The sequence below is a fragment of the Ambystoma mexicanum genome, chromosome 5p (assembly GCF_040938575.1).
Source record: "Ambystoma mexicanum isolate Mex_15411 chromosome 5p, UKY_AmexF1_1, whole genome shotgun sequence".
NCBI classification, from domain to species: Eukaryota; Metazoa; Chordata; class Amphibia; order Caudata; family Ambystomatidae; genus Ambystoma; species Ambystoma mexicanum.
The window spans coordinates 1362606576-1362630746 of NC_090930.1; the positions used below are offsets into that span (position 1 = coordinate 1362606576).

The 24171-nt window shown below is 44.6% G+C and overlaps 1 protein-coding gene across 1 annotated transcript in view; it reads right to left on the reverse strand.

The window, feature by feature from the left end:
• The window catches only part of DNAH5 (dynein axonemal heavy chain 5), a 4235244-nt gene that overhangs the window by 2712614 nt on the left and 1498459 nt on the right, over positions 1–24171 (reverse strand). The window contains exon 26 of the mRNA XM_069613779.1: positions 12339–12401. Coding sequence (XP_069469880.1) covers positions 12339–12401 — 63 coding nt within the window. The remainder of the gene's footprint in view (positions 1–12338; positions 12402–24171) is intronic.

Here is a 24171-nt window from a genome sequence, read left to right on the forward strand (position 1 = left end):
ACCCTGTCCCAGGGTTTCTTAGTGGAGAGGGCACACAGAGCACTAACTAGAAAACCCTGCCCGGGAGCGCCACCGAGACCTATGATCGCGAAGATTATGAATTTCAAAGACAGGGAAAAAATCCTGACATTCTCAAGGGAGGGTGGGGTGATAACCCGAAATGGAGCCAGGGTGACCATCTACCCAGACTATACAGTGCTCGTGCAAAGACAGCGAGCCCAGTTCTGGCCAACCAAAGAGCGCCTTCGGGCTGCGGGTGTGAAATTCATGCTGCTATACCATCCAAGCTTAAAGTGGTGCACAATGGGAGGACACAGATCTTCGAGACCACATCAGATGCCCAAAAGTGGACTGACCAGCAAGGGATCCCACAGCCAAGGGAGGGGAATGAGAGAAACAGAGACAGGGAGTGAGAACGCGGACTGCACACATGACCTAGAAGCTCAAACAAGACTAGGCAAGGAGAAACTTGAGAGATACCTAAATAGGCCGCTGGATGCCATAACACCTTGCGGAAACAAGAAATCAGGGACGCCCCTGTTGAACAAGATATAGCAGAACAATCAGCAGATCGAGAGTCCAAAGGCCCAAACCAATGGTTCCCAAAGGGAGCCCAAGACCTCCAGAACTGGACTGCCAAGACCCACAGTAAGGACCCCAAGTAGAGACAACGTTTGCAGTGTCAGTTTCAAGACACTACGACGCGATGAGTGCGCCCGCAGAAAGGAGGGCAGCACCTGGAATGCGGTGGGGCCCGAGCAGGGGGTGGGAGGCTGGACGTTTGTTTTTAGTCGTAGTAGTTATGTGCTTAAGTTTGCGAGGAGAAGGCACGAGAGAGAGAAGACATAATGGACTACGAGGACACAGAAGAAAGACACGTATGGCCACACCCAAACACGGGAAGCCAGCGGGGAACACCGAGGAAGAGAGCCAGCAAAAAACTGAATCCAGTGGCCGCAGGATCAGCCTAACCAGGTGAAAACACAAGAGAAGGCGGACACACAAATCACCAAAGGTACAGCAGCGGGAGGGCAAAAATCCGACTCCCTAAAGCGACATACCAAGAGGACATAAAAGCAGGTAGGCCAATGGGAACGAGAGGGCCACTGAAGGCAACCACCAGAAGGACCGAGATTAACTAAATGTTATTACATGGAACGTCAGAGGGCTAAATGCCTACGTCAAGAGGCTAAGAGTCTACGCCTGGTTAAACAAAGCAAAAGCCCATATCGCAATGTTACAGGAGACACATCTGACAGCCGAAAAGCAAGCCAAGGCGGCCAAGAAATGGGGAGGCCAGACGTATAGCTCAACATACTCTAACTACGCAAGGGGGGTGGCGACCTGGATTGCCCTGGACACCCCATTTCAACTCATCAACCAGGAAAATGACGCTGAGGGCAGGGTCCTGATTGTCCATGGAATGTTGGAGAACCGGGAGGTCTGCCGGTGAACACCTATGCCCCCAATCACAACGCAACAGCGTTCTTTAAGTCACTCACACCTCGACTGGCCCCCTACAGGAATGCCACGATCATTTGGGCTGGAGACCTTAACTGCACACTGGACCCCCGACTGGACAGGTCGGACGACAAACATAAAAGAGCAGCGCCACCAGCACGGGCACTACAGAAAATACTGGATCAGCCCGAGCTAGGAGACGTCTGGAGAAAGGTACACAAGAGCGAAAGGGGATACACACATTGCACCCCGCACGGGACATTCCCTCAGATAGACTACCTTTTCACGGGCAAAGAGACACTGGGTGAATTTACCGGGGCACACATACACGCACGAACCCTGTTCGACCACGCCCCCCTGAGAGTAACATGGGCACACACATACAGAAGAGCCCTCATACCCACATGGAAACTAAGGGCAGAAGCACTGTTGGAGGGGGAATTTCAGGAACATATCCAAAGCACAATAGATGACTACTTTGAGCATAACACGGGTAGCATGGATAGCACAGGAACGACCTGGGAGACTTTCAAGGTGGTGGTCAGAGGAGCGGCGATGGGGAAGATGGGAGGTCTTAGACGGGAAACCCTGGTACAGCTGGAGGAGCTAGAAAGGAAGATCGAGAGGGCTGAAGCACAGACAGGGGAGAATGGAGGAGAACAGGGAGACCTTATCACCCTGCAACAACAGTGTATAGCAGCCTGGGAGAGACTAGGGCGCCTAGATTACGGGAAATATATACAGAAGCTGCACGTAGAAGGGGACAAGCCCAGCAGACTCCTAGCCTGGCTAACCAAACAGGAGACTAGGAGGGAACCGATAAACACAATTCAAAACAGCCAGGGGGAGGTGATAGGGTCCCAGGAGGGTATAAATGCGGCGTTCTCGCAATTCTACGAGAAACTATACACCAAAGTTCAAGAGGCGGAAGAGGGAGACCTAGAAGACGCTTTCGTGGAAATCAGGCTCCCACAACTGACAGGGGAGCAGGCCCAAATGCTGGACGCCCCCCCTCACTGTGGAGGAACTGGCGGAAGTTATCACCCAGTTACCGACGGGAAAATCCCTGGGGCCTGACGGGTTACCAGGGGAATTCTATAAGAAATACAGAGATAGCTTAGTCCTAAGATTGCTGGAAACGCTGGAAGAGGCATATGAGAGGGGGAGGCTCCCGAACAGTATGTCAGAATCCCAATACTTAAAGCAGGGAAACCGCCCCTTGAGTGTGGGTCCTACAGACCAATCTCCTTGATAAATCAAGACTCCAAGTTCCTAACAGCAGCACTAGCTAACCGACTCAAAAGAGTGGTACCCACACTGGTCCACACAGACCAAACGGGGTATGTACCGGAGCAAAACACGGCATGGAATCTCTGGAGACTCCACCACGTTATTGACAGGATGAATCAAGTAGAAGGGGAATGTGCCGTGGCCTCATTAGATGCGATCAAAGCATTTGATTCAGTGAACTGGGACTGGCTCCTGAGGGCGCTCGCTCACTTTGGGATAGGGCAGGGATTCCTACGCTGGATAAAGTTGCTGTACAAGGACTCGAGAGCAAGGGTTAAGACGGGCAGACACGTTTCAGGGGAGTGGGACATAGCGTGGGATACGAAGCAAGGGTGCCCTCTGTCCCCGATGTTAATATTTTGGCCCTGGAGCCGTTCGCTGCCTTCCTAAGAACGGAATACATGGACACTGGCATTATGATAGATGGGGAAATACACCAGATATCGATATACGCAGATGACATACTGCTCTACGTCCAAGATCCACGCACCCACCTGCGGGACCTGCTCGAGGCACTGGGAGTGTTTGGCAGGCTATCACGAATCACCATTAATAGGGACAAATCCTTGCTGTTCCCCCTGGCAAGCCTGCGAACAGTGGCATCAGATCAACTGCCACACCTCGGCCTCACATGGACCCAGATCACCTTTAGATACCTGGGGGTAGACATCTACCACAACACCACTGAAACACACATGGCCAACACACAAGCGGCCCTGGACAAAATCGGGAACGCCATGCAGTTCTGGAAGACATTACCATTGGGAAAGATAGGCCGAGCGGCCCTTTTGAAGATGACGCTCCTACCCTGGCTCCTATACTACTTTACCAGGGCTGGGCTGGCCTATTGGGAACTCTGGAGATTTCCCGGTAGGCCTTAGCACTCTGGGCCTCTTTTGTGTTGCATTTCCAAATTTTCCCATAGGAAAAGGGTTGGACTTGGTGAAAATGTGTAATATGGGGCCACTTTGAACATTATTTCCAGGGTTCCCAGTCCACCCCTGTACTTTACTAATATCCCCTTCAATGTTCTAGGGTCCTTTTTTAAACACCTACACACCTTGATAAGAACCTTCCTGTGGGGCGGGGGGAAAAACAGGGTAGCACTGAGTACACTACAAAGGGGCTACGAGTGGGGGGGCATCAAACTCCCGGACTTTGAGCTATACTATCTGGCGGCACAACTCCAATTCGTGGTGCGATAGCTGGGGAAACCTCTATAGACGCAATACTTTTTGGCCAGCGCTCCAGCAATACCACCTAAGAGAACTCCTATGGATAAACGCTGCCCGGGCCAAAGCCCTCCCTAATATGGCCCAGCTGGGCCGAGCATTATGGAAAAGAGCGTGGAAGGCACAGGGCATGCGAGACCCTTGCTCGAGGCAAATCCCCCTGGCGGGATTGGTGGACACCTGAGTTACAAGCCTAGCAACGTTCAGAATACAATGGGAAGACAAAGGAGTTGCCGAAATAGGAGATCTGTGGCAAGAAGGACAATGGGTGGACTTCCAGTCCCTGGTAGAGGAGCAAGATGTACACAAGGGCGAATTCATACTGTATAATAACATGGTTCAAGCAATAAGAAAGAGATGGGAGACTGTACCAGAGGAAGAAGACACTGGAGGTGCGCTGGACACGTGGTACGACATCTCTGACGGGGGACACACTGTGTCCAGGCTCTATGAGCAAATGTTGGAAACCATCAGCACAAGGACACTGAACACGCGACCGAAATGGGAGGAGGAGCTTCAGCAACCTTTCAAGGATGAGGAATGGAACAGGGCCCTCCAGTATGCTAAAAAAGTTTCCAGGAATGCAAGGTTCAGGCAGTTGCAAATCTACATTAAGCATAGAGCATATCTAACACCCAAGAGAATGTCGAACATGGGGGACAGGCAGACCCGGAGCTGCCCACACTGCCAGGAAGAGCAAGCAGACATGGTACATATGTTCTGGTTGTGCCCGAGAATAGCGGCTTTCTGGAACACGATAAAAGAAAGAGTGCTAAAAGCAGGAATTCAAATGCACACTTGGTCACCGGCGTCTTACGTATTGGGCCTGTTCCAAGCAGGATGCACGTGGCAAAGATGAAAGATTTGATGACAATACTGGTGAAGCGCCGCATTGCAATGGTGTGGAACACAAGTGCGGGACCCACGGTAGAGGGTTTGTGGGCAGACTTACAAAAGTGGGCAATAGCAGAAACAGCAGTCTTGTCAAGAGCCACGCAAAGGGGAGAAGGTAACAGCGGGGCCAGAATACTGGCGTGGAACACTCTCGTACAAGACCTGTTCGGGAGCGGGAATGGAGACAGCATGAGCGATTCAAGTGGCCGGGAGGAGGAGGGAAACTGTCCCGCTCGCACCTGGGTGCGGTACATAGGCCAGTGTGAAGACAACACGACTGAAAAGGAGGAGGCCTGCCGTGGCCCGAGTAGACAACGAACATTATGGACCTAAACTCGAAAGTGCCAGAGCAAATGTGTAGTGAGTTGTTGTTCCATTTGTTTTTGTGTTTGCTGGATGTTTAAATGAAAATAAAGGCTTTTAATAAAAATTAATTCCCTAGCCTAGGTACGTCCAGCTTCGTCACTGGATCACAAAGGGCGAAGTCAAAAGTGGGCTGGGGGGACAAGAGAGCCTAGAGGGATTGAATTGACACTCGCTGAGGGACTCTCCAGAAACCGCACAACCAGCTGCAACTGACTGCTAGACCCAATTGATTCCTCAGACAGCTTACCTTACATGCAGATATGGGAGGTGGATTTAGGGATCGAAATTCAGGATAAGCCTTGGACTCACATCTGGGAAAGGACTCACAGGGCGTCTCGGTGCATGGGGGTGAAGGAAGGATGGTATGAGATTGTATGTCCATGGAACATGTCGCTGAGTAGCTGCACAAGACTAATCGCAATATTCCTGCCAAATGCTAGAGGGGATGTGAGGAAAAGGGCACATTAGGGCATCTATGGTGGTAATGTAAACTCTCACAGACGTACTGGAAGGAGATTCCCTCTCATATAAGGGACCTAACAGGCCCTCACCCTCTTGGGACCCTAGGGTGATCATATTGGGAGAGTCTGATGAGGAGGGTGGCTATCCATCAGAAAGCAAAGGTGATCACTCAACTTCTGATGGCAGCCAGACTGACACTAGCTGGCTCTGGAAATTACCTGGAGGCCCGATAATAGCTCAGTGGTGGGTGAGGTTATGGACTCTGGTGGCCATGTAGAAAATAACTGGCATACTTAATAATTCATACCAAGCCTTCTATGGGGCCTGGCTCCCCATAATTCAGTTCCTAAGTGCCCGCAAGTATCTGACCCACAGGCCGCAGATTCTTCAACACATTGACTTACTGTAACTACTGTGATGTATTAAGTTGCCAATGCTGGAATTGGTGATCCTTTTGCTTTTCTTCTTTCGTTGTCTAAATTGTTGATTTGCTGCTGTTTGCGATAATGGCTCAGATTTTGTAATAATTATAGACAATGCAAAAGAAAGCTTGGAGAAAAAAAGTGGATTCACTTTGAAATAATGTTTAATGCATGAGGGTATCAACACATCTGCAAACATCCAAAATGTAATGGCTAGCCGACATCCTCACTTGCTTCAAAAGTCATTTTGAACCTTTTAACATGCTTGTACAAGAAAAAGAAGAGAACATTAGATAACAGACAATTGAAGACGATTCCAGAAGCTATACGTTTTTTAACGTCCAGGAGTCAAATAACCAAATAAGGGTCTAAATTGCAAAAATCTGCTGTTTCAATGCAACACTCCCTTGTCTTCTTGAGGGTTCAGTTAAGATTCACAAAGAACTCTGAAAACAAAAAGGTAATGCTCAATAAATTCCATAACACTAACAATTTGCAATTGAAATATAATATTTTCATCAGTGTAGCTAATCATCAAGAGACTCAATTTTAATTATCAATTTACCAACATCAAATTGTTCTTGTGACTAAAAAGATATTTACTTTAAAAAAATGAGATACAATACATTTTTGGTGTCTTCTCGTCTATTGAGCACAGACAGTTCCTTTTCTTTACTTATGACAGATGACAACTCTGTAATTACTGTAACAATCAATAACATAAACCATTTCTGGTTATGGCAAAAATGATTCACCTTTGTGCTCTATTCTTACACAACCACTACATGAATTCCTGCATAGCTAAATAATATCATCACCAATATGTCTCACTGGTCATTACTATGATTATTGAAAAGAGAGGAACACAAAGGCATTTTTCACAATGAAAGACATATCCCTTCAAATTATAATATAGTGACTAATATCTCATCACATAATAATGTCTTAATAATGTCTTCAATAGTACATTTGTGTCTGCAAGCTCAATTCTTCCACTTTAATATGGCTATAAAAAAGAGTTCAAAATATTTTTTTTTGCTAAGGAACCCTATATAGCTTAAAGTACAGACATGTAGCTGGATTCTCACTTCAAGTTCATCTGTAATATCCTACAAGTTTAAAACCGTACCTAAACATTAGGGTATTCCTCCCATGTTTGGGTTTCCAATACACATTATTTGTCTTGATTACTCATTGGACCACTTTCCACGTGAACCAATACAATGTTTCTACACAAATTTAAATGAACAAAGGAAATTGTCCTTTCTTGGGGAAGACTACAATTACTTTTTTAAATATATGAATATTATGGTTCTCCTACTAAACATTGTCGAGTCCCCTATAAATCTATTGACTCTGACAAGGTTACGTGGTTTCTAAAGCCTCAATTCTTTTTAGGGATTGTTTGTCTTATTATTCTTTGGATTCAGCATCTAGCGTTCTTGTGGTTGGATGAACCCTTGCGGACTCAATTTCAGTGTCCACCTGTAGACATATGTCATGGCGTAAATCATGTGATGTCATGGCATCATATGCACAACTTTGTGAGCACTTCAGGCGGATTCGATCACTTGTTGCTGATGAACAGAGAACCACCATATGACAATTCATTGTGAAGGATATGAAAAGCTTCAGCTAATCATAATGAAATCAAATGTAATATATGGTATATGTTCATTCATAAACTCAATAGAAGGGAGGGTGGTGGGTTGGGAGAGGGATGACGGTCTAATGTATTATATATTGTGTGGTTAATTGCTGTTACATCTGTCATTGAATTTTAAAATTAAACCAATTTGTTTCTCTCATTGTGCCCAGTTAGTTACAGCCATCCAGTATTCCTCCCTGTTTTTCAGCTTACGGATGAGATTACCTTTCTTGAATGACTGTGCAAGCTTTTGAATGACAGTCCATCTAAGATCTTCTAACCATGTGATTTCTCACTAAAGTGATGTGCAATTTTGCTTGATGCCAATTTTGTCGTAAGTTGAGTACGATGTTCATTGATGCGGGTTGATACCTTTCTCATGGCGTACCCTATATATATTTGATTTACTTAACAAAATAACACATAAACCATAGTTCTTGAATTACAATTTGAATACAATCTCAGCCAGTAACTTTATAGGGGGCTCGGCAATGTTTATTAGGAGAACCATAATTTTGACATATTTAAACATTCTTTTAAGTCACAACAATGATTTGATGTTGATGAATTAATAACCACTACTTAGTCACTTGATGATCAGTTACACATAATATATTTGGATTGCAAATTGTTTGAGGGCATGAATTTATCAGACAATACTTTTTTGTTTTCAAAGTTCTTCGCAATCTTACCTTACGCCTCAGGAAACAAAGGAGGATTGCATTGCAACAGCAGATCTTTGTGAACTGGATGTTTTTTGGACCATATTGATAATTTGAATCTGTTTCTGTAGCACCTCCTGGGCGATGAAACGCATGTAGGTTCTAGAAGATGCATTAGGAAGCGCAAATCATCTTCAATTGCTTGTTTTCAAAGTTGCCTCTTATTTTTCTGTACAAGGATATTGAAAGATTAAAAATGTCTTTTGAATCAATACAGGATGTCGGCTAGCCATTAAATGTGGGATGTTTACATATGTGTTGATACCACCATGCATTAACAATTGTTTCACAGTGAAGCCACTTATTTTCTTTTGATTCACTGACCCAGGTTTAACTGTGTTGGAACTTTTCCCCTTTTTTTCCAAAACACAGTGTTGGCCCATGAACTTGTATTTTAGAAAAGCTTCTTTCCTGCCTGCTGGAGTTTGCCACACATGGGTCTGTCCACATTCTTCCAGCTTTTTGGTTTCTTAAGTGTTGCTCTGTTCCCACCTTGGGTCGAGGGTTGAGACACTGGGGCGCTTGCTTCTGTCGACAGATCTGACCCAATTATATCAGGCCGACACAAAAGGATCCATGCTGCTTCAGGAAAGCGAAAGGTGTACCAATTACAGAAACTCACCAGACATGTAAAGTACTATCATTGTTTTGATCCTTGCAATGAACCACAACTCAGGTCAAGTACTTTGTGTCCATTGTAAACTTCAATAGAAAAGTAATTAAACAACCTTATAGACCGGACATCTTTCTTAATTCTCCCCACTGCACTTGTATGCTTGCATTATCAATATTTTATGGTTGCAATTTAAAAAACCAATTGTAATGATCCATGGTCTATCACCTTTGTTCAGTTTCAGTACACCAACTCGATGAGCTTGTTCAATAATAAGATCCTTAGTGTTGTGGAGTTGTATATTGTTAATTAATAAGTCATACAAAAAGCATTTAGTTTCGCTCCATCTCTGTATTCTGCTAGACCAACTACACAAATGTTATTTCTTCTAGACAGATTTTCTGGATCTTCGACATTTGCACTGAAATGCTGCATTTCTTGTACTGCCATGTCCAGCTCATTTGCCATGGTATCAGTTGTTCTTAACACTGCTAATGCATCTCTCATTGTCAGAGATAAGGTAACATTTTTGGTTTCTACGACTGTTAAGTTGCTTGAGTTCATTCATAACAGCCTGGGCTGCAGTGTTTGTTTCTAGCATGCGCTAGTTTAGAGTTTTCATTTCCTCTAGAAGTGCTTGAAACTGTTGGTCATGGCTCTCTGTTACTTGATTTCTAACGCACCTATAAGCTGTCTCTACTGAGCCGACACACAAGCCGGCTCTGGATGAAAAAGGCATCCTCTCTTAATATGATGAATGTTGCTGGCTTATGTCCCAAAACCTTTGGCAGGGCTGTTGGGTTACCTTTACATGACATGTCTATTATTCACACCTCACACTGACTTCTGATAAAGGCAAATTGTAAGCAATCTGTGGCTCCAAGGTGGGAGCTCTTTCAAAGGGTAGCCATTACTCGTGGGCTCTCATGCACCCATATGTTCCCCCCAATTTCAAGCAGGAACAGTCGCTGTACACTGCTAGTGAAGCCAGCCCATAGCAGGGTACTCCAGGTCGTCTATTCACATCTAATGTACATGAAGTGAACCACTTTTGAGATGTCTTCCAAAGGCCATCCTCACTGAGACACTGCCACACATGACAAGAGACTATGCCTACCATGGAAGGGGTCTGGGGATGGATGGAGCCCAACAGCAAACATCTTGCATGAGGTCAGAAGAAGTATCAGACATGCGGGGGTGGTTAACATCTCTGTATCAGTAGGGTTACCTCACTTCACAGTAACCCAATCCAAAATTCAAATCAAAGATATAATAAAAGGCGTCCCGAAAAGTAGGACACATTTCAATAAAGAGACATCATTAGAATACTAAGAAGCGTAACAGATAGGGAGAAAAGACGTATCCATTTTTTTATCACATGTTTTTACTGATTTGCTTTACTGCCAAAAATAGGGGAGTCCCCACACTCACCCTTCTGGCCCCCTCACCGACTCCCCTTTCTATATTGCCTGAACACAACGCACCTACGTGGTAAAAAATTGGGACAAATAGTTGGCAACAAAATTCAAACAGTTAAAGTTTGACAAAAATACATGAACCCGAGTTCTTCACACAAACCAAGCCTTGGCACGCTAAGTGACAATCATACTGCAATGTACTAAGCAAGCAGTAAGGGAGCTGCCATGACCCCCCAAAGTCAACCCAAAATCCAGGGAATAGAAAGTTTAAAAAAGGAGGTCTGGACAGTTGCCCACATTTAAATGAAGAAGGGTATTATTTTTGATTCTAGTAAATAAAAAGTTTATTTCTTTGCAGAGAGGAAGCTAAAACAGCTTTGGGTGTCAAGGGATGTCAAGGGAACTCTGAACCTGGAACGTTTTGATCACTGGAGGGATTATTTAAACCTGTCCAGTGTCACTGAACAGATCTTTTACGCCACCAAGCTGTTAGGCAAATGCCTCACCCAGGCATACATAAGCTTCTACCCTATATTGTCTCTGTGTGTTTGTTATAATTGTCAATGGGTAAACAGGAGAACCAAAATAAAACAATAAAACGCAACCAATTCAAAAGGGCATTGAAGGAGGTGAGAATTAAACCCAGATCTCATGGCTGTTCCCTTTCCTGAATCAAGCATCCAAACCACACCACAATCAACACTGTAACTATGAAGCCTGTAGAAGCTTATGTAAGCATCAACAAATCATAGGTCACCATGCAGTCTGCCCCACCAGAACCCTGCACATGGGCAGTTCAGTTTTACTAGTGCGCCACACCACACAGGGTGTGGATAGGCACAATTAATTTCTCGTTAGGCCTCCTGTCGAGGGGAAAAATATAAATTAACCCTGAGGTCACTCGCTGAGACACAGGGGTATCAGGGCAACAGTGCGGTGCATGTCAGCCAATCTTAGCAATGTCATTGACACGTGCAGTACTACAAATAATTAAAGAGACTTTAGGAATAGATATCCTTCTGGAGGAGGCCGGAAATTCCCAATGACTTAATATGGTGTTAGAAAGAATTAGCAATACTTTAAGGGGAAAGAATTACCTTTAAATAGGTGAAACTATCTATTCTTTAATTGCCCACAAGACTTTAATAATTGGACATTTTATTACATTAACCATTTCACAATGTTTTTGTAGTGCTTCTAATTGGTTCTTTACACCATTTCTTGTCTATTAGGGAAGGGACAGTGACACAGGAGGTTTGTAAACTCTACTAAAGAAATACAGGTTTCTTTATCACCAGCCTTACTAAAACATGACTATTATATTTGTTGAATTTAATTACTGTTTGTCATTAAAACAGATTTAAATAAAACTCACTGATCCATTCTTGTAAATCATGTACTGTCCAAGTGTGTTGCCAAAAAACCTTTCAAATGTTTCTACATCACTTCTGTAGTAAATAGATTGTTGATGAAATTGTAAAGAAAACATTTGATGTTTGGGTATGCATATTATGTCACAACACTCGACAAAAACTGCTATCGTGGATAGAAACATAACAGAAGATGATTTTGCATTATTCTACTACATAATTGAATAGTGCCCTTCCCCAACCACCAACCACCAAAACTACACAAACATTTTTAGTGTGTTTTGTTAAAGGACTATTGCCCCAAAAACCAGAGGAATATCCAATATGCTTTTTTGCATAAATGATGTATCAGGACCCTTCTGTGAGCAGCAAGTTCACACAAAGCATATGCAACTGTAGATATTAGTAAATAGAAATCTAGAAGCTTGCCTCAAGCCTACCTGAAACATGATTAGTCTATCACTGGCTTCTTGAGGTGCAAGTCCAAACACCATTGGTCCATTCTGAAAAAAAATACTTTCAATTAGGGAGCTGCTCCTCCTGAAAATGGGAAGCTTGTGTGCATACAACATGTTCATACAGTGATAACGAGGCCAAATATGACATCCAACAAACTGCTTAATGCAATGTTAAGATGATTGCTTCCAAAGTTTTGATTTTATTCTGTCATTTACAACATTTTATTCTCTGAAGCACTTGGAGCATCTTTCAGTCTCTGTGTGACAATGCACTTATTCATCTGACTGATAGACATTGACATCTTAACAATACAAAGAATCTTAGCCCACATTTCCAACTATCCTACCTGGGAAGCTCTGAAGCAACTCCATGACATCTCAGAAAGCATTCCAATTTACCCACCAACACGCTCTCATGGAGGCTTTCGTCAGTGTTGTTGGCGGAATGTGACAATGGTTAAGTGACTAAGTATCTGGATTCAAATGAGGACCCATATTTGAAAGATCAAACCGAGATTGAGACCCGACCACATCAAACATTTGTAAAATGTCTTTTTTATAGTGAGACAAATCCCAATTTTAAACATGAATAGGAAAATGCAACCAAGAAGATCCGAAACTAACACTTGTGCCCAGAGACTACTCTGCTCTGAACTCCAAATATAGAACACATTTGATCAGATATTTAGGTAGAATTTCTGTTTATTTGCATCATAGCAAAATAAAATGTTTGCTGGTGTTTTGTTTTTTAAAAAAAACACAGCAGGGACCATACTGTTAATTCCTTCACTCAATCTCGTTTATGGCGCCTTATCTTGTTTATTATTATTACTATTAATATTATATTATTATTAGAGTATTTATTTAGCATGGACCTAGCGTTGGGTAGCAACAGAGTGCTTTACAAGTCGTAGGGGGAAGTACACAGTGCGAGAAACAGAAATACATGGTAGAGGGAAGCTAACAATTAGGGTGGTGGAGGGCAGGCAATTTGGAAGCAAGAGGAACAAGCAACTAGGCGACAGGCATGGCTCCAGGAGGAGCTATATCACGAATACACCAGGACAGATGGGACAGATGGAGAACTACCAAAGTCAAAGGGGTAATGGAAGATCACAATCCAGACTGCACAAAATACACTAACCAGATTACGAACAGGAACTTGTTGTCATAGACATTTGTAATCTTCAGTGAGACATGATGTGTCCTTTGCCGCAATACAACCCCCTGCATCTCAGACAGGCCACTTATTACACAATTATTTCCATACTGTGGATATGCAAAAAAAGAAAATTAACTTCACAATTCCACTCTTTGCACAGTGTGGGGAAAGATGTAAATCACACTGCCCATAGGTGAAGGTTTAGCTATGAGCAACTGTCAAATACTGTAGAATCTTGCAGCGTAGGCAATGAATGTCATCCACCAAGACAGAACCCAGCGTTAATTGATACATATAAAACATACAAGTTTGTACATTGGTAAGTATGGACACTCCACTTTGAAAAGGGACCAGCCATATGAGCTTGGTTTGAAAAGGTTCACCATGCTCTTTTGTTCCTCTAAAAGAACACACCCTTGGTAATGTTCTTTCTACTGGATGTTCCTCCCAAGGATTCCTCATCTTTGATATATACCGATATCCTGCTTGCAGCTTTGGAAACTTTTTGACAGCAGATGGCGCAGTGGTTCATCGAGTCGATGTCCTTTGCCGGCTTCCATTCCCACTCTCAGATGTGACGTCGACGTGTGGTATGAATAGCACACACTGCGCCCATTGTCTCAGTTCTTGGATTTTTTCTCTCTTGCAAAGCCGACTTGAAGTTGCAAAACCCACATGGGTGTTGAAAGAGAAGGAAGTATAAATTAACAAAAATCACCCACACTCTGAGGAGTATGCTGGGAGGGCGATGAGGAATCCGTGGGACGATCATCCAGTAGAAAGAACATTACCTGGGGTAAGTCATTTGTTCTTCTAATAGACACCCATAGTGGTTTGTAAATGGAGGTGGGACTAGTGGATTTTGTTACTGGTTTATGTTGTGTAAAATCGCTTTCCCACACCTAGCATACTGACCCAACATGGTATTGTGATAAATCTGATGAAATCATCACTAAAACCCCGGTATGGGCCTCCTCTCATGTGGCCTGGGGAAGGCAGCAGCTACCTGATCATGAACCTAGAGGCAGTATTATGAGCGAGGATCAAATGGGAGGAGATTCATATCAGGAGGAAGTGGTAACTCCTTTAACTCATAATTCCTTCATTCTCCCTGAAACCTTGATGGCATATTGTAAAGTAGAGCCAAGCAATGTAACTGCTATTCACATAACACCTCCTAGTTCTGATTATTTTCAGTTCAACTATCAATCAAAACAAAAAAAAAATGCAAAACGTAAAACCACTATGGACTTCAAGATCCATAATGTTATGTTATGTTACTTGCCATTTATATAGTGCTCTATATATCATTGGTATGACCTCAAAGCGCTGGTAGGTTAAAGGCCCTCGAGAACTGAAGTTCTGGCCAGTAGAGAGAGATAGTGTCGTAGGGTGCGTGGGTGCACCAGATATGTGTGCAGCCGGTGTAATTGCCCGGTGGTAGCTACGTCGTAGCGCTTAGGTGTGGTGCTGGAAATGTCAGTTGGATGTGTGCAGTCTGGTCGGTAGACATCCAGACTGGGCTCTGGCTGCGTTAGGCCTGAAGGACGCATATGTGAGCAACTATGCCGGAATGTGCTCGGCTAGCTGCGTTTTTATTAGGGTGATGAGGTGTTGATGAGGTTGTGTTTGTATGTGGACAGCTAGGCCGAATTAATCAGGGGTATAGCTGTGTTCTAGTTGAGTGATGGTGTATAGTAGAGAGTAAGAGTAGTGATGTGAAGTGATGGTTATCTTTAGAACGCCCGAGATCAGGCACGTGAACAGGATGGTGGGAGCACAGCCTATAGTACTAGGATGAGGAAGAGGAAGAAAGAGTTGATGATGATCAATGGTGCTACTAAGAAAACAGTGCATTCTAGTTGTTGCAATTCAAATCACCTAAGTGGGACATTTAAATGTGGGAATCATCCACAGGTGTGAGAAGTAGTGGCAGAAGCAGTCAGGAAAGAGGCTGAAGAGGTTGGAGCTGAAGCAGGAGTGCGAGCGCCAGCAGAAGCTGACGCGGAAGAGAAGGCGTGTGGTTTTGCAGAGTACGCACAGTCGTGGACAGCAACAGGGAGAGAAGCCCAGCTGTTCGGGAGACTTGCTCCCGACCCGACATGAGACGCTCAAGTGTGCTGGAGGGCGTAGAGACCCAACAGAGTCTGGGGAGCTCCAGGGAAGGCAGTACAGGCAGCGCAATCACAAGAGAGCTGTTAACGGTATTGCCGAGCCGCAGAGGGTCTGCCATAGCATCAAGGAGTGACACAGAGACGCAGAAGGAAGCTGGTGAGTTGGCCTAAAGAAAAGCTAACCCTGGGGTGCTCCGAATAGAACAATTAACAATAAAAGACAATTTTGAATACCGAACAAGTAGACTAAAAGGGCAACAATGGTGCACTTCTGCTTTCAAGAGATATCAGCTTGGGGAAACCTGTAACCTACATTGCCAAGAGCCAAGAAACTATAAAAAAGAGATAAGAGGGCAACACAGGCGCAATTCTTCTTTCATGAGGTACCAGTTTGGGAGATCTGTAACCCACATTGCCAACAGTCAAGAGACTATAAAAACAGGCAAGCATTGTGAAACCCTCCTCACATGGGATATTGGTGTGGAGAACCTTGAAACAAATATTGCCACTAACAGAAGAGACATTTATAGGTGTAGGAGTTTTTCTTCCTGGCAGGCGAGTAAACTAGGAAAGGGACGTGTTGTAGTTGGTGTGGGCAGGCAAGTAAACCAGGAAAGAAGCTGTTGCTTTGAAGCAATGTGGGTGTGGTAAAACAGTGGTGTGGAAAGAGATAGTAACTTTATCATCTTGACAAACTGTTGTATAACAAAACACATTTGCTGTGCTGTCCTGACAAAAGTATTTCACTGTAAGAATAATTGTAATTGTGGAAGAAACAGTTACTTTGGTTTTGAACAAGTGTTTTTTGTGAAATAGACATTTACTTTACCAAGTTGAATGGCGTGGTGGGTGGAAAATACATTTTTCTTTGAACTGTATAGAACATTGTTGAATCCGAATTTTCAACTTTTGCAAAGTTTTGCTGAACACTTTGGTTATATATGTTAGTGTAAGGGTCAGATACATTTGGACAGAAGGTCATCTTTCTTAATTTTTTGTTTGCTATGTAGGAACATCCTTGTTAGGATGGGGACAGATAGGCGTTTATCTCACCCCTCTTCTTTTTTAATAAACATGGCAAACTTTGAGAAAACTACAATTTTGGATCCATCTCTCATTTCTGATTCCTCTTAGTATCCAAACAATAATGTTTAGAGAAGGTGTGCATACAAGACCAGGTTGTGGCATTTCAGATGTCCTTCACTGGTACACCTCTAGAGCTGAAGTGGTTTCCACACCTCTGGTAGAATGTCCCCTTACATTTTCAGGGACATCTTTCCCAGCCAGAGATAACCTTCTGAAATGCACAGAATGATCCAGCATGACAAGGCCTGTTTAGTTACAGTTTGACCCAATCTGTGTCCGGTTTGGTAATTGTGTACAGGTGCATTATAAATGCCATATAATATTATGTCATATCATATAACCTACAAAGAGTTGATCGTCTTGTGTGACATTTGCCACCCTGGCAATATAAAAGCTTAAAGCCCTTTTAGGATCCAGTCTTTGTAATCTCTCTTCCTCTTTGGAAGAATGAGAAGGAGGGTAGAATGTCTGTAGTTCACTTACTCTGGAAGCAGAAGTGATGGGCACCACGAAAAGTGTTTTGAATGTCAATAGTCTGAAAGTACAGGAATGTAAAGGATCAAATGGAGCTCCCATTAAAAATGTCAAAACCAAGTTCAGATCCTAAGCCAGGACTATAAAAGGCACTGAAGGAAAAATATTTGTCAGCCCTATGAGAAACTTCATGACAATGAGTAGTTTAAAATTGTGTGTGTATGAAGATGGATAACGCTGCTAAGTAGTCCTTGGCAGTAGCAACCTGCAGCACCTGATGGGCCAGGTGTAACAGAAAAGTAAGCACTGTAGGAGTATCAAAAGAAAAAGGATCATATCTTTAGCACTACGCCGGCTACAAGACGTATTACTATGGCATCTGTATAGTGCTTTTGTTGCTGGCCATTTGACCGAAAGCAACACCTCCATAGCGTCTTCCGGGTGGTCCAAATCTTTGTATCTTAACCTCTCAGAAGACAAGCAGGAAGGTTCAAAGTTCTGATTTCTTGGTGTAGAAGCCGGCCTCCCTGTTGCGAGAACAGGTCTGTTCTTTGGAGAAGTCGGAAAGGAGGGCAGATGAACAAGTTACTTACCCCTGGTAACGTTCTTTTGATTGGATGTTCTTCCCAGGTATTCCTCATCTTTAGATATCTTCCTTTCCAGCTTAAACTGCATCGGAAAAAATAGTTCAGCAGAGGGCACTGTGCGTCGATGCGGTCGACTCAATGTCCCTCGAGGGCCTCCGCATTGAGGTCGACATCATCATTGGTATGTATAGCACACGCAGTGCCCGTTAGCTTCAATTCTGTTTTTACACCTTCTTCTTACAGAATTACCAGCATCAGAGCATCCAAGGCAGTATCAGACCTTGAAAGAGCATAAGGTGTAATGCATGGAAATTCTACTGCGCGTTAGGTTGGGAGGGGCGATGAGGAATATTTGGGAGGAACATCCAATCGGAAGAATGTTACCAGGGGTAAGTAACTTGTTCTTCGAATGGATTGTGTCCTCCCACGCATTCCTCATCTTTCGATAGACTCCCAAAGCAGTATGAGTTTTGGAGGAGGAAGTAAGAATTTTCAGATTTGTCCTTAAGATCTGTCATGGACAAAATGTAAGACTGCCTTTTCAAATCCTACTTCCCGGCCTTAAGAAGAATCCAGGCAGTAATATTTTGTGAAAGTGTGAATTGTAGACCAGGTGGCTGCCACACAACTATCATTCATCGGCACCCCTCTTTGCAAAGCAGAAGACGTTGCCATAGCCCTTGTGGAATGGGTCCTCAGGCCTTCTGGGGGATCTTTCCCAGCCAATCTGTAGCATTTATTAATGCTCAATATTATCCATCTGGATAATGTTTATTTTGTGACTGCTAGTCCCAACTTGTGACCAGTGTAACCCACAAAAGGTTGGTCATCTTAATGTATTTTAGCCATCCTTGAAATTTAAAAGCTAGGTGCTCTTCTTGGATCTATCCTATGTAGCCTTTCCTCATCCTTTCCAGGATGTAGAGGCAGATAAAATGATGGTAATACAATTTTCTGAAATATGTGGAAATCCAATACAATTTTCGGAAGAAAAGTTGGCTTGACTTTATGAACCACCTTATCCTTATAGAAGGTTGTAAACAGTGTTTTACTAGATAAGGCCTGCAACTCGATCACACTGCGGGCTGATGGTAATGCGACTAATAAGATGGTTTCAAAAGTCAACTCAAAAGGAGCGCACATAATAAACGTTAGTACAAGGTTCAGATCCCAAATAAGAACTTGAAATGGAGAAGGAGGGAACATGTTAGTGAGCCTTTTTAGAAATTGTATGACCAACGGCATCTTGAAATATGACACCTCTTCTTATGTACGCTTGAAGGACCGCTGCCAAGTATGCTTTGATGGTTCCAATCTGGAGCCCCAGATTTGCCAAATGTAACAAAAAGGACAACACCATAGGTGTATTGCACTGAAAAGGGTGCACATTCTTTTCCATGCACCAGTTGCAGAATGTCTGCCAATGGCAGCGGCACAAGGATTTTATTGCTTGCCTTCTGGCCGAAAGCAAAATCTCCATTACATCATCTGAGAAGTCCCAATCTCAACCTCTCAGAAACCATGTGTGAAGGTTGATTGTCTTGACCTCTGGATGGAGAACCTGACCCTCCTCTCACGAAAGAAGGTCCTCTTCTCTTTGTGGAAGACGTATTAGAGCGCAGCTGGAAATTTCCAGAAGGTCCGGGTACCACGTCCTCTCTGCCCAATCCGGAGCAATTAGTGGATTTCGTGAACTTTCTCAACCTCCTGATCACATGAGGAATGACAGGGACTGGAGGAAATGTGCATAGGAGATGAAAATCTCAATCCACTGCAAACATGTCCCGTAGAGCTCATCTTGGTGGATATTCCCTAGAGCAGAAATGTTTGCACTTCCGGTTGACAGTGGTCACAAACCAATCCACTTGAAGGGTTCCCCAAAGGGCGAAGATCTCTTGAAGAACTCCCTGAACTAGTTCCCACTCGTGGGAGACTGTGACCTGCCTGCTCAAAGTGTCCGCTGCTTTGTTCTTCTCTCGGGCTAGATGAACTGCTGCTAGGGAGATTTCTTCTTGAATTGCCCAGAACCAGAGCTGCATTGCCTCTCTGCAAAGTGGTAGTGACCCTACATCTCATCTTTTGTTGAGGTAGTACATGGCCACTGTGTTGCCTATCATTATCAGGACAATCTTTCTCCATACAGAGGTCAGAAAGGCCTTCAGCGCTCGTCTGATCGCCCTAAGCTCCAAAAGGTTGATGTGTAGTTTGGACTCCGATGAAGATCAACGACCGTTGATTGTCAGATCATTGGCATGAGCTCCCCACTCCGTGGGTTAGGTGTCTGTAACTAATGTTATCTCTGGCCATGGTTGCCAAAAAGGCTCTCCCTTCAGAATATTGTCCTCGCAGGCCCACCACAGGAGATCCTGTGCAACCCTGCTTGGAACCTGAAGTAGATCTGACATCTTGCCTGAGAATTGAGACCACTGTGTTCTGAGAGCCCATTGGAGGCATCTCATTCTCAGGTGAGCTTCTGGCACCAGGTAAATTCAGGATGCCATGAGGCAGAGCAACCTCAGAAAGTCGAAGGCCAGAAGACGCTGGGCACTCTGGAATTTGGTGACAATCTGCAGAATGTGTTGAGCCCTCACTCACCTCGGGTTGCAAGGCTTTTCCCCCAAGGATGCATCTAGGACTGTGCCGATAAACTGGAGTCTTTCAGATAGTATCATGTGGGACTGTAATTGAGGGTGGAGCCCAGTCTGCAGAGAAAGTGGCAAGTTATGCAGAGATGCTCTAGGGCTTGTTCAGGAGAACAGGCCCTGATCATCCAATTGTCAATGTAGAGATAGATGTGAATCCACCCTCTCCTGAGGCTCACTGCCACCACCGCCATCAACTTAGTGAAAATCCTGGGGGTGGAGGTCAGCCCGAATGGCAGAACTCAAAACTCTAACCTCAAGGAACTTTCTGTGCTTGTGATGGATAGGCACATTTAAGTTAGCATCTTGAAGGTCCAATGACGCCATGGTGACCTGAAGGGTCTTTAGAAAGGGTGACCATCTTGAACTTGTCCTTCCTGATTAACCTGTTCAAACCTCCGTACTTCTTGGGGATTGTGAAATAAGGAGAGTACCACACTTTTTTCCTCTCCGTCACAGGTACTGGTTCTATAGCACCTTTCTCTAGCAGGCTCAAAATCTCCTGCATGAAGAATGGATCCAGAACTTTGAACGAGTGGCTCCCCGGTGGATGATCCCGAGGCCTTCTTAAAAAATGGAGGCAGTAACCCTGGACTACTGTTTCCCACGCCCATGCATCTGAAGTGATACCCTGCCATTCTTGCAGATGCTTTGAGAGTCTGCCTCCCAACAGGGTTTTGTGGGCTAATGCCTCAGAGAGATTATGAGGTGGCTGAAGCAGCGGGTAAAGCAGCCGTTGCTTGGGCACACTTGGCACCACTCCCTCGTCCACCACAAGGGAATTTTGTTTGGCCCTTTTGACCGGTCAGTCCCCTTGTTCTTCCAAAAGAGGAGTAGAAACAAAAGGACCTACCCCTCCAAGTTGGTCCACTGGGGTGTGACGATTGGGGCTGTCTGATAGTAGCGCACAGCCTTCGAGGTCTGCAGCTTCTCCAGGCTCTCGTCAGCCTTGCTGCCAAACAGCTGAGTGCGGTCACAGGGCATATTGAGAAGCCTAGACTGCACGTCCAGTGCAAATCCAGACTTCCTCAACCATGCAAACCTGTTTATCACTGTGCTCGTTGCCATGGCTCTGCTGATGCTATCTGCAGAGTCCAGTCCTGACTGAAGAGACTCACACATAGCCTCCTTTCTGTCTCTTACAATGTTCAGGAAGCCGCCTCATTTTTTCCCTTCGGGAATGTGCTCAGCTGCCATGGATATACAGTCCCACAGGGTGAATGAAAACTTTGCTAAAGCGCAAGTGGCATTTGCTGATTTTAGAACCATGCTCCCGGCAGAAAACACTTTCTTCGCCCAAGCATCGAAACGCTTATCATCCCTGTCTGGCAGTAAGGGTGGATATGCAGCTTGTTTTGATGTTGATGTCGCTGCCTGAAACTCAGGCTCTCTGGTGTTAGATGCTTTGATATGTAGTCTGGATCACTACTTGAAGGCCTGTACTTTTTGGTGAAGTTTTTATTTACTGCTGGACTTGTTTCTGGTGCCTCCCAATTCATCTTTACCCTTTTTTGTAGGACGATAGGCAATGGAAGTACAGGGTCCTTCTGAGGTCCCTCATCAAATACATCTGTAAGGTCATCCAGTTCAAATGGAGGTGCAGGCATGTTCCATCCTAAAATGTTTATCACCCTAGACATAAGCTGCTTGTATGAAGCATCTGCATGCTCTGTCAGGTCTGGTTGCCAAATTCAAGCTCTGGCGATGTGTCTATGCCCCCTGCCGACTGAAGGTTTTCAGGGAGGTCCTTTATTCTGGACTCTTCTGAAATAAAAACCTCAGTGACATTAGATATACCACATTCCAAACCAAATAGAGGAGTATCTTGGTCTGATGGTTCATGTTCTTCATCAATGGAGGACAACGATTTGAAAAAATCCTTCCTATGTAGTGGCTTATAGGTATTTTGACTTCCTTCAAAACAATCGAAGGTTTAGTAGGTAAAGGCATCGAAGGCTTTGACACCAATGGCGTTGATGGCTTTGATGGTGTTGATGGTCTCGATGCTAATGATGTTGATGGCTTCAACAATTTTGGCTTCAGCTCAGCCCTCGACTGGACAGAGCATTCTACGATTTATTGTCAAGTTGAGACCTAAATGGTACTCGAGGGGTTTCAGGCGTGTGTCCCCGGCTTGAGGGATTTTGCCTTTGCCCTTTCCTTGTCGGCTTTTAATGGCATAACAGGAGCGGGGCTGCCTTCTCGAAGATTTTCAGCATTTCTTGTCTGAACACCTCCCATTCGGCAGGAGTCGCCGACTTGTTTGGGAAGGCTATTATTCTCTCAGGTGAGGAATCAGAGCAAGTGGAAGGAGACCTTTGGTGCCTCTTTCTGGATGAAGCCGAAGAGGTGTGCGAACCACTCCTGGATCGTGAGTGCTTTTTGGGTCTCTCCTTTCGAGGAAAGTTGCCTCTTGACTAGTCAGATGAGGTTTTTTTTCGATGGCGTAGTTAGGGGGGTTTTGTAGGGGGCCTACGCGTGCCTATGAGAAGGTCTGAGTACCATGTCCTCCTGGCCCAAACTGGAGCAATCGGGATCATGGACTTCCTGAATTTCCTCAACCTCCTGATTACATGAAGAATGACGGGGACTAGTGGGACGCGTACAGAATTGGAAATTCCCAGTCCACTACAAACGTATCCTCCAGAGCTCCTTTCTGAGGCAATACCCTGGAGCAGAACGGGTTGTATTTCCTGTTGACACTCAACGCAAACAGATCTACTTGAAGGGTTCTGCAAAGGGCAAAGATCTCTATGAGGACTTCCTGACCTAACTCCCACTTGTGGGAGATCGTGCTCTGCCTGCTCGTGCTTCCCCTTACGCTCTTTCAAAGACTTACCTGTCATAGACAGGCAAAACCCAAAGTCTGCCATCCTATGCTCCACACCAAGGCACCACAGAGGCACTCGATGAGGATCAGTGAGAGACACCTTAGCGCAGCAGTCATGACATTTCATGAACCCGGTCTTCGGGGTTGATGGGGTCAATGACCAGGCCATCTCCCTAATATGTCCCAGTTTCAGTGAAACTGAAGCACGTGGTAATGCTCAAAGTATTAGCTATGGCAGAAAAACGAAACTGAAGCTAACGGGCTCTGCACATGCTATATATACACCAATGATGACATCAACCTCGAGACGGGGTCCCTCGAAGGACATCGAGTCAACCGCATCGACGCACAGCACCCTCTGCCAAAAAGGAAATTCTGAAGCAGCTGAAGATCGAAAGGAAGATATCTAAAGATGAGGAACAAGTAGGAGGATACAATCCATTTGAAGGACATTTCGAGAAGGTCTGGGTACCATGTCCTCCTGTCCCAATCTGGAGCAATCGGGATCATGGACTTCCCGAACTTCCTCAACCTCCTGATTACATAAAGAATGACAGGGACTAGCAGGAACGCGTACAGGATTGGAAATTCCCAGTCCACTACAAACGTATCCTCCAGAGCTCCTCTCTGAGGCAATACCCTGGAGCAGACCGGGTCGTATTTCCTGTTGACACTCAACGCAAACAGATCTACTTGAGGGGTTCTGATAAGGGCAAAGATCTCTATAAGGACTTCCTGAGCTAACTCCCACTCGTGGGAGAACGTGCTCTGCCTGCTCGGAATGTCCACCATTGTGTTCTCTTCTCTTCATAGACATTTTGTTTTGTAGTGCTCAAAACCAGAGCTGCATTTCCTCCCTGCACGTAGGAAGAAGTCACCCAAAACAGCATCTTTTGTTGAGGCAATGCATGGCCACTGCG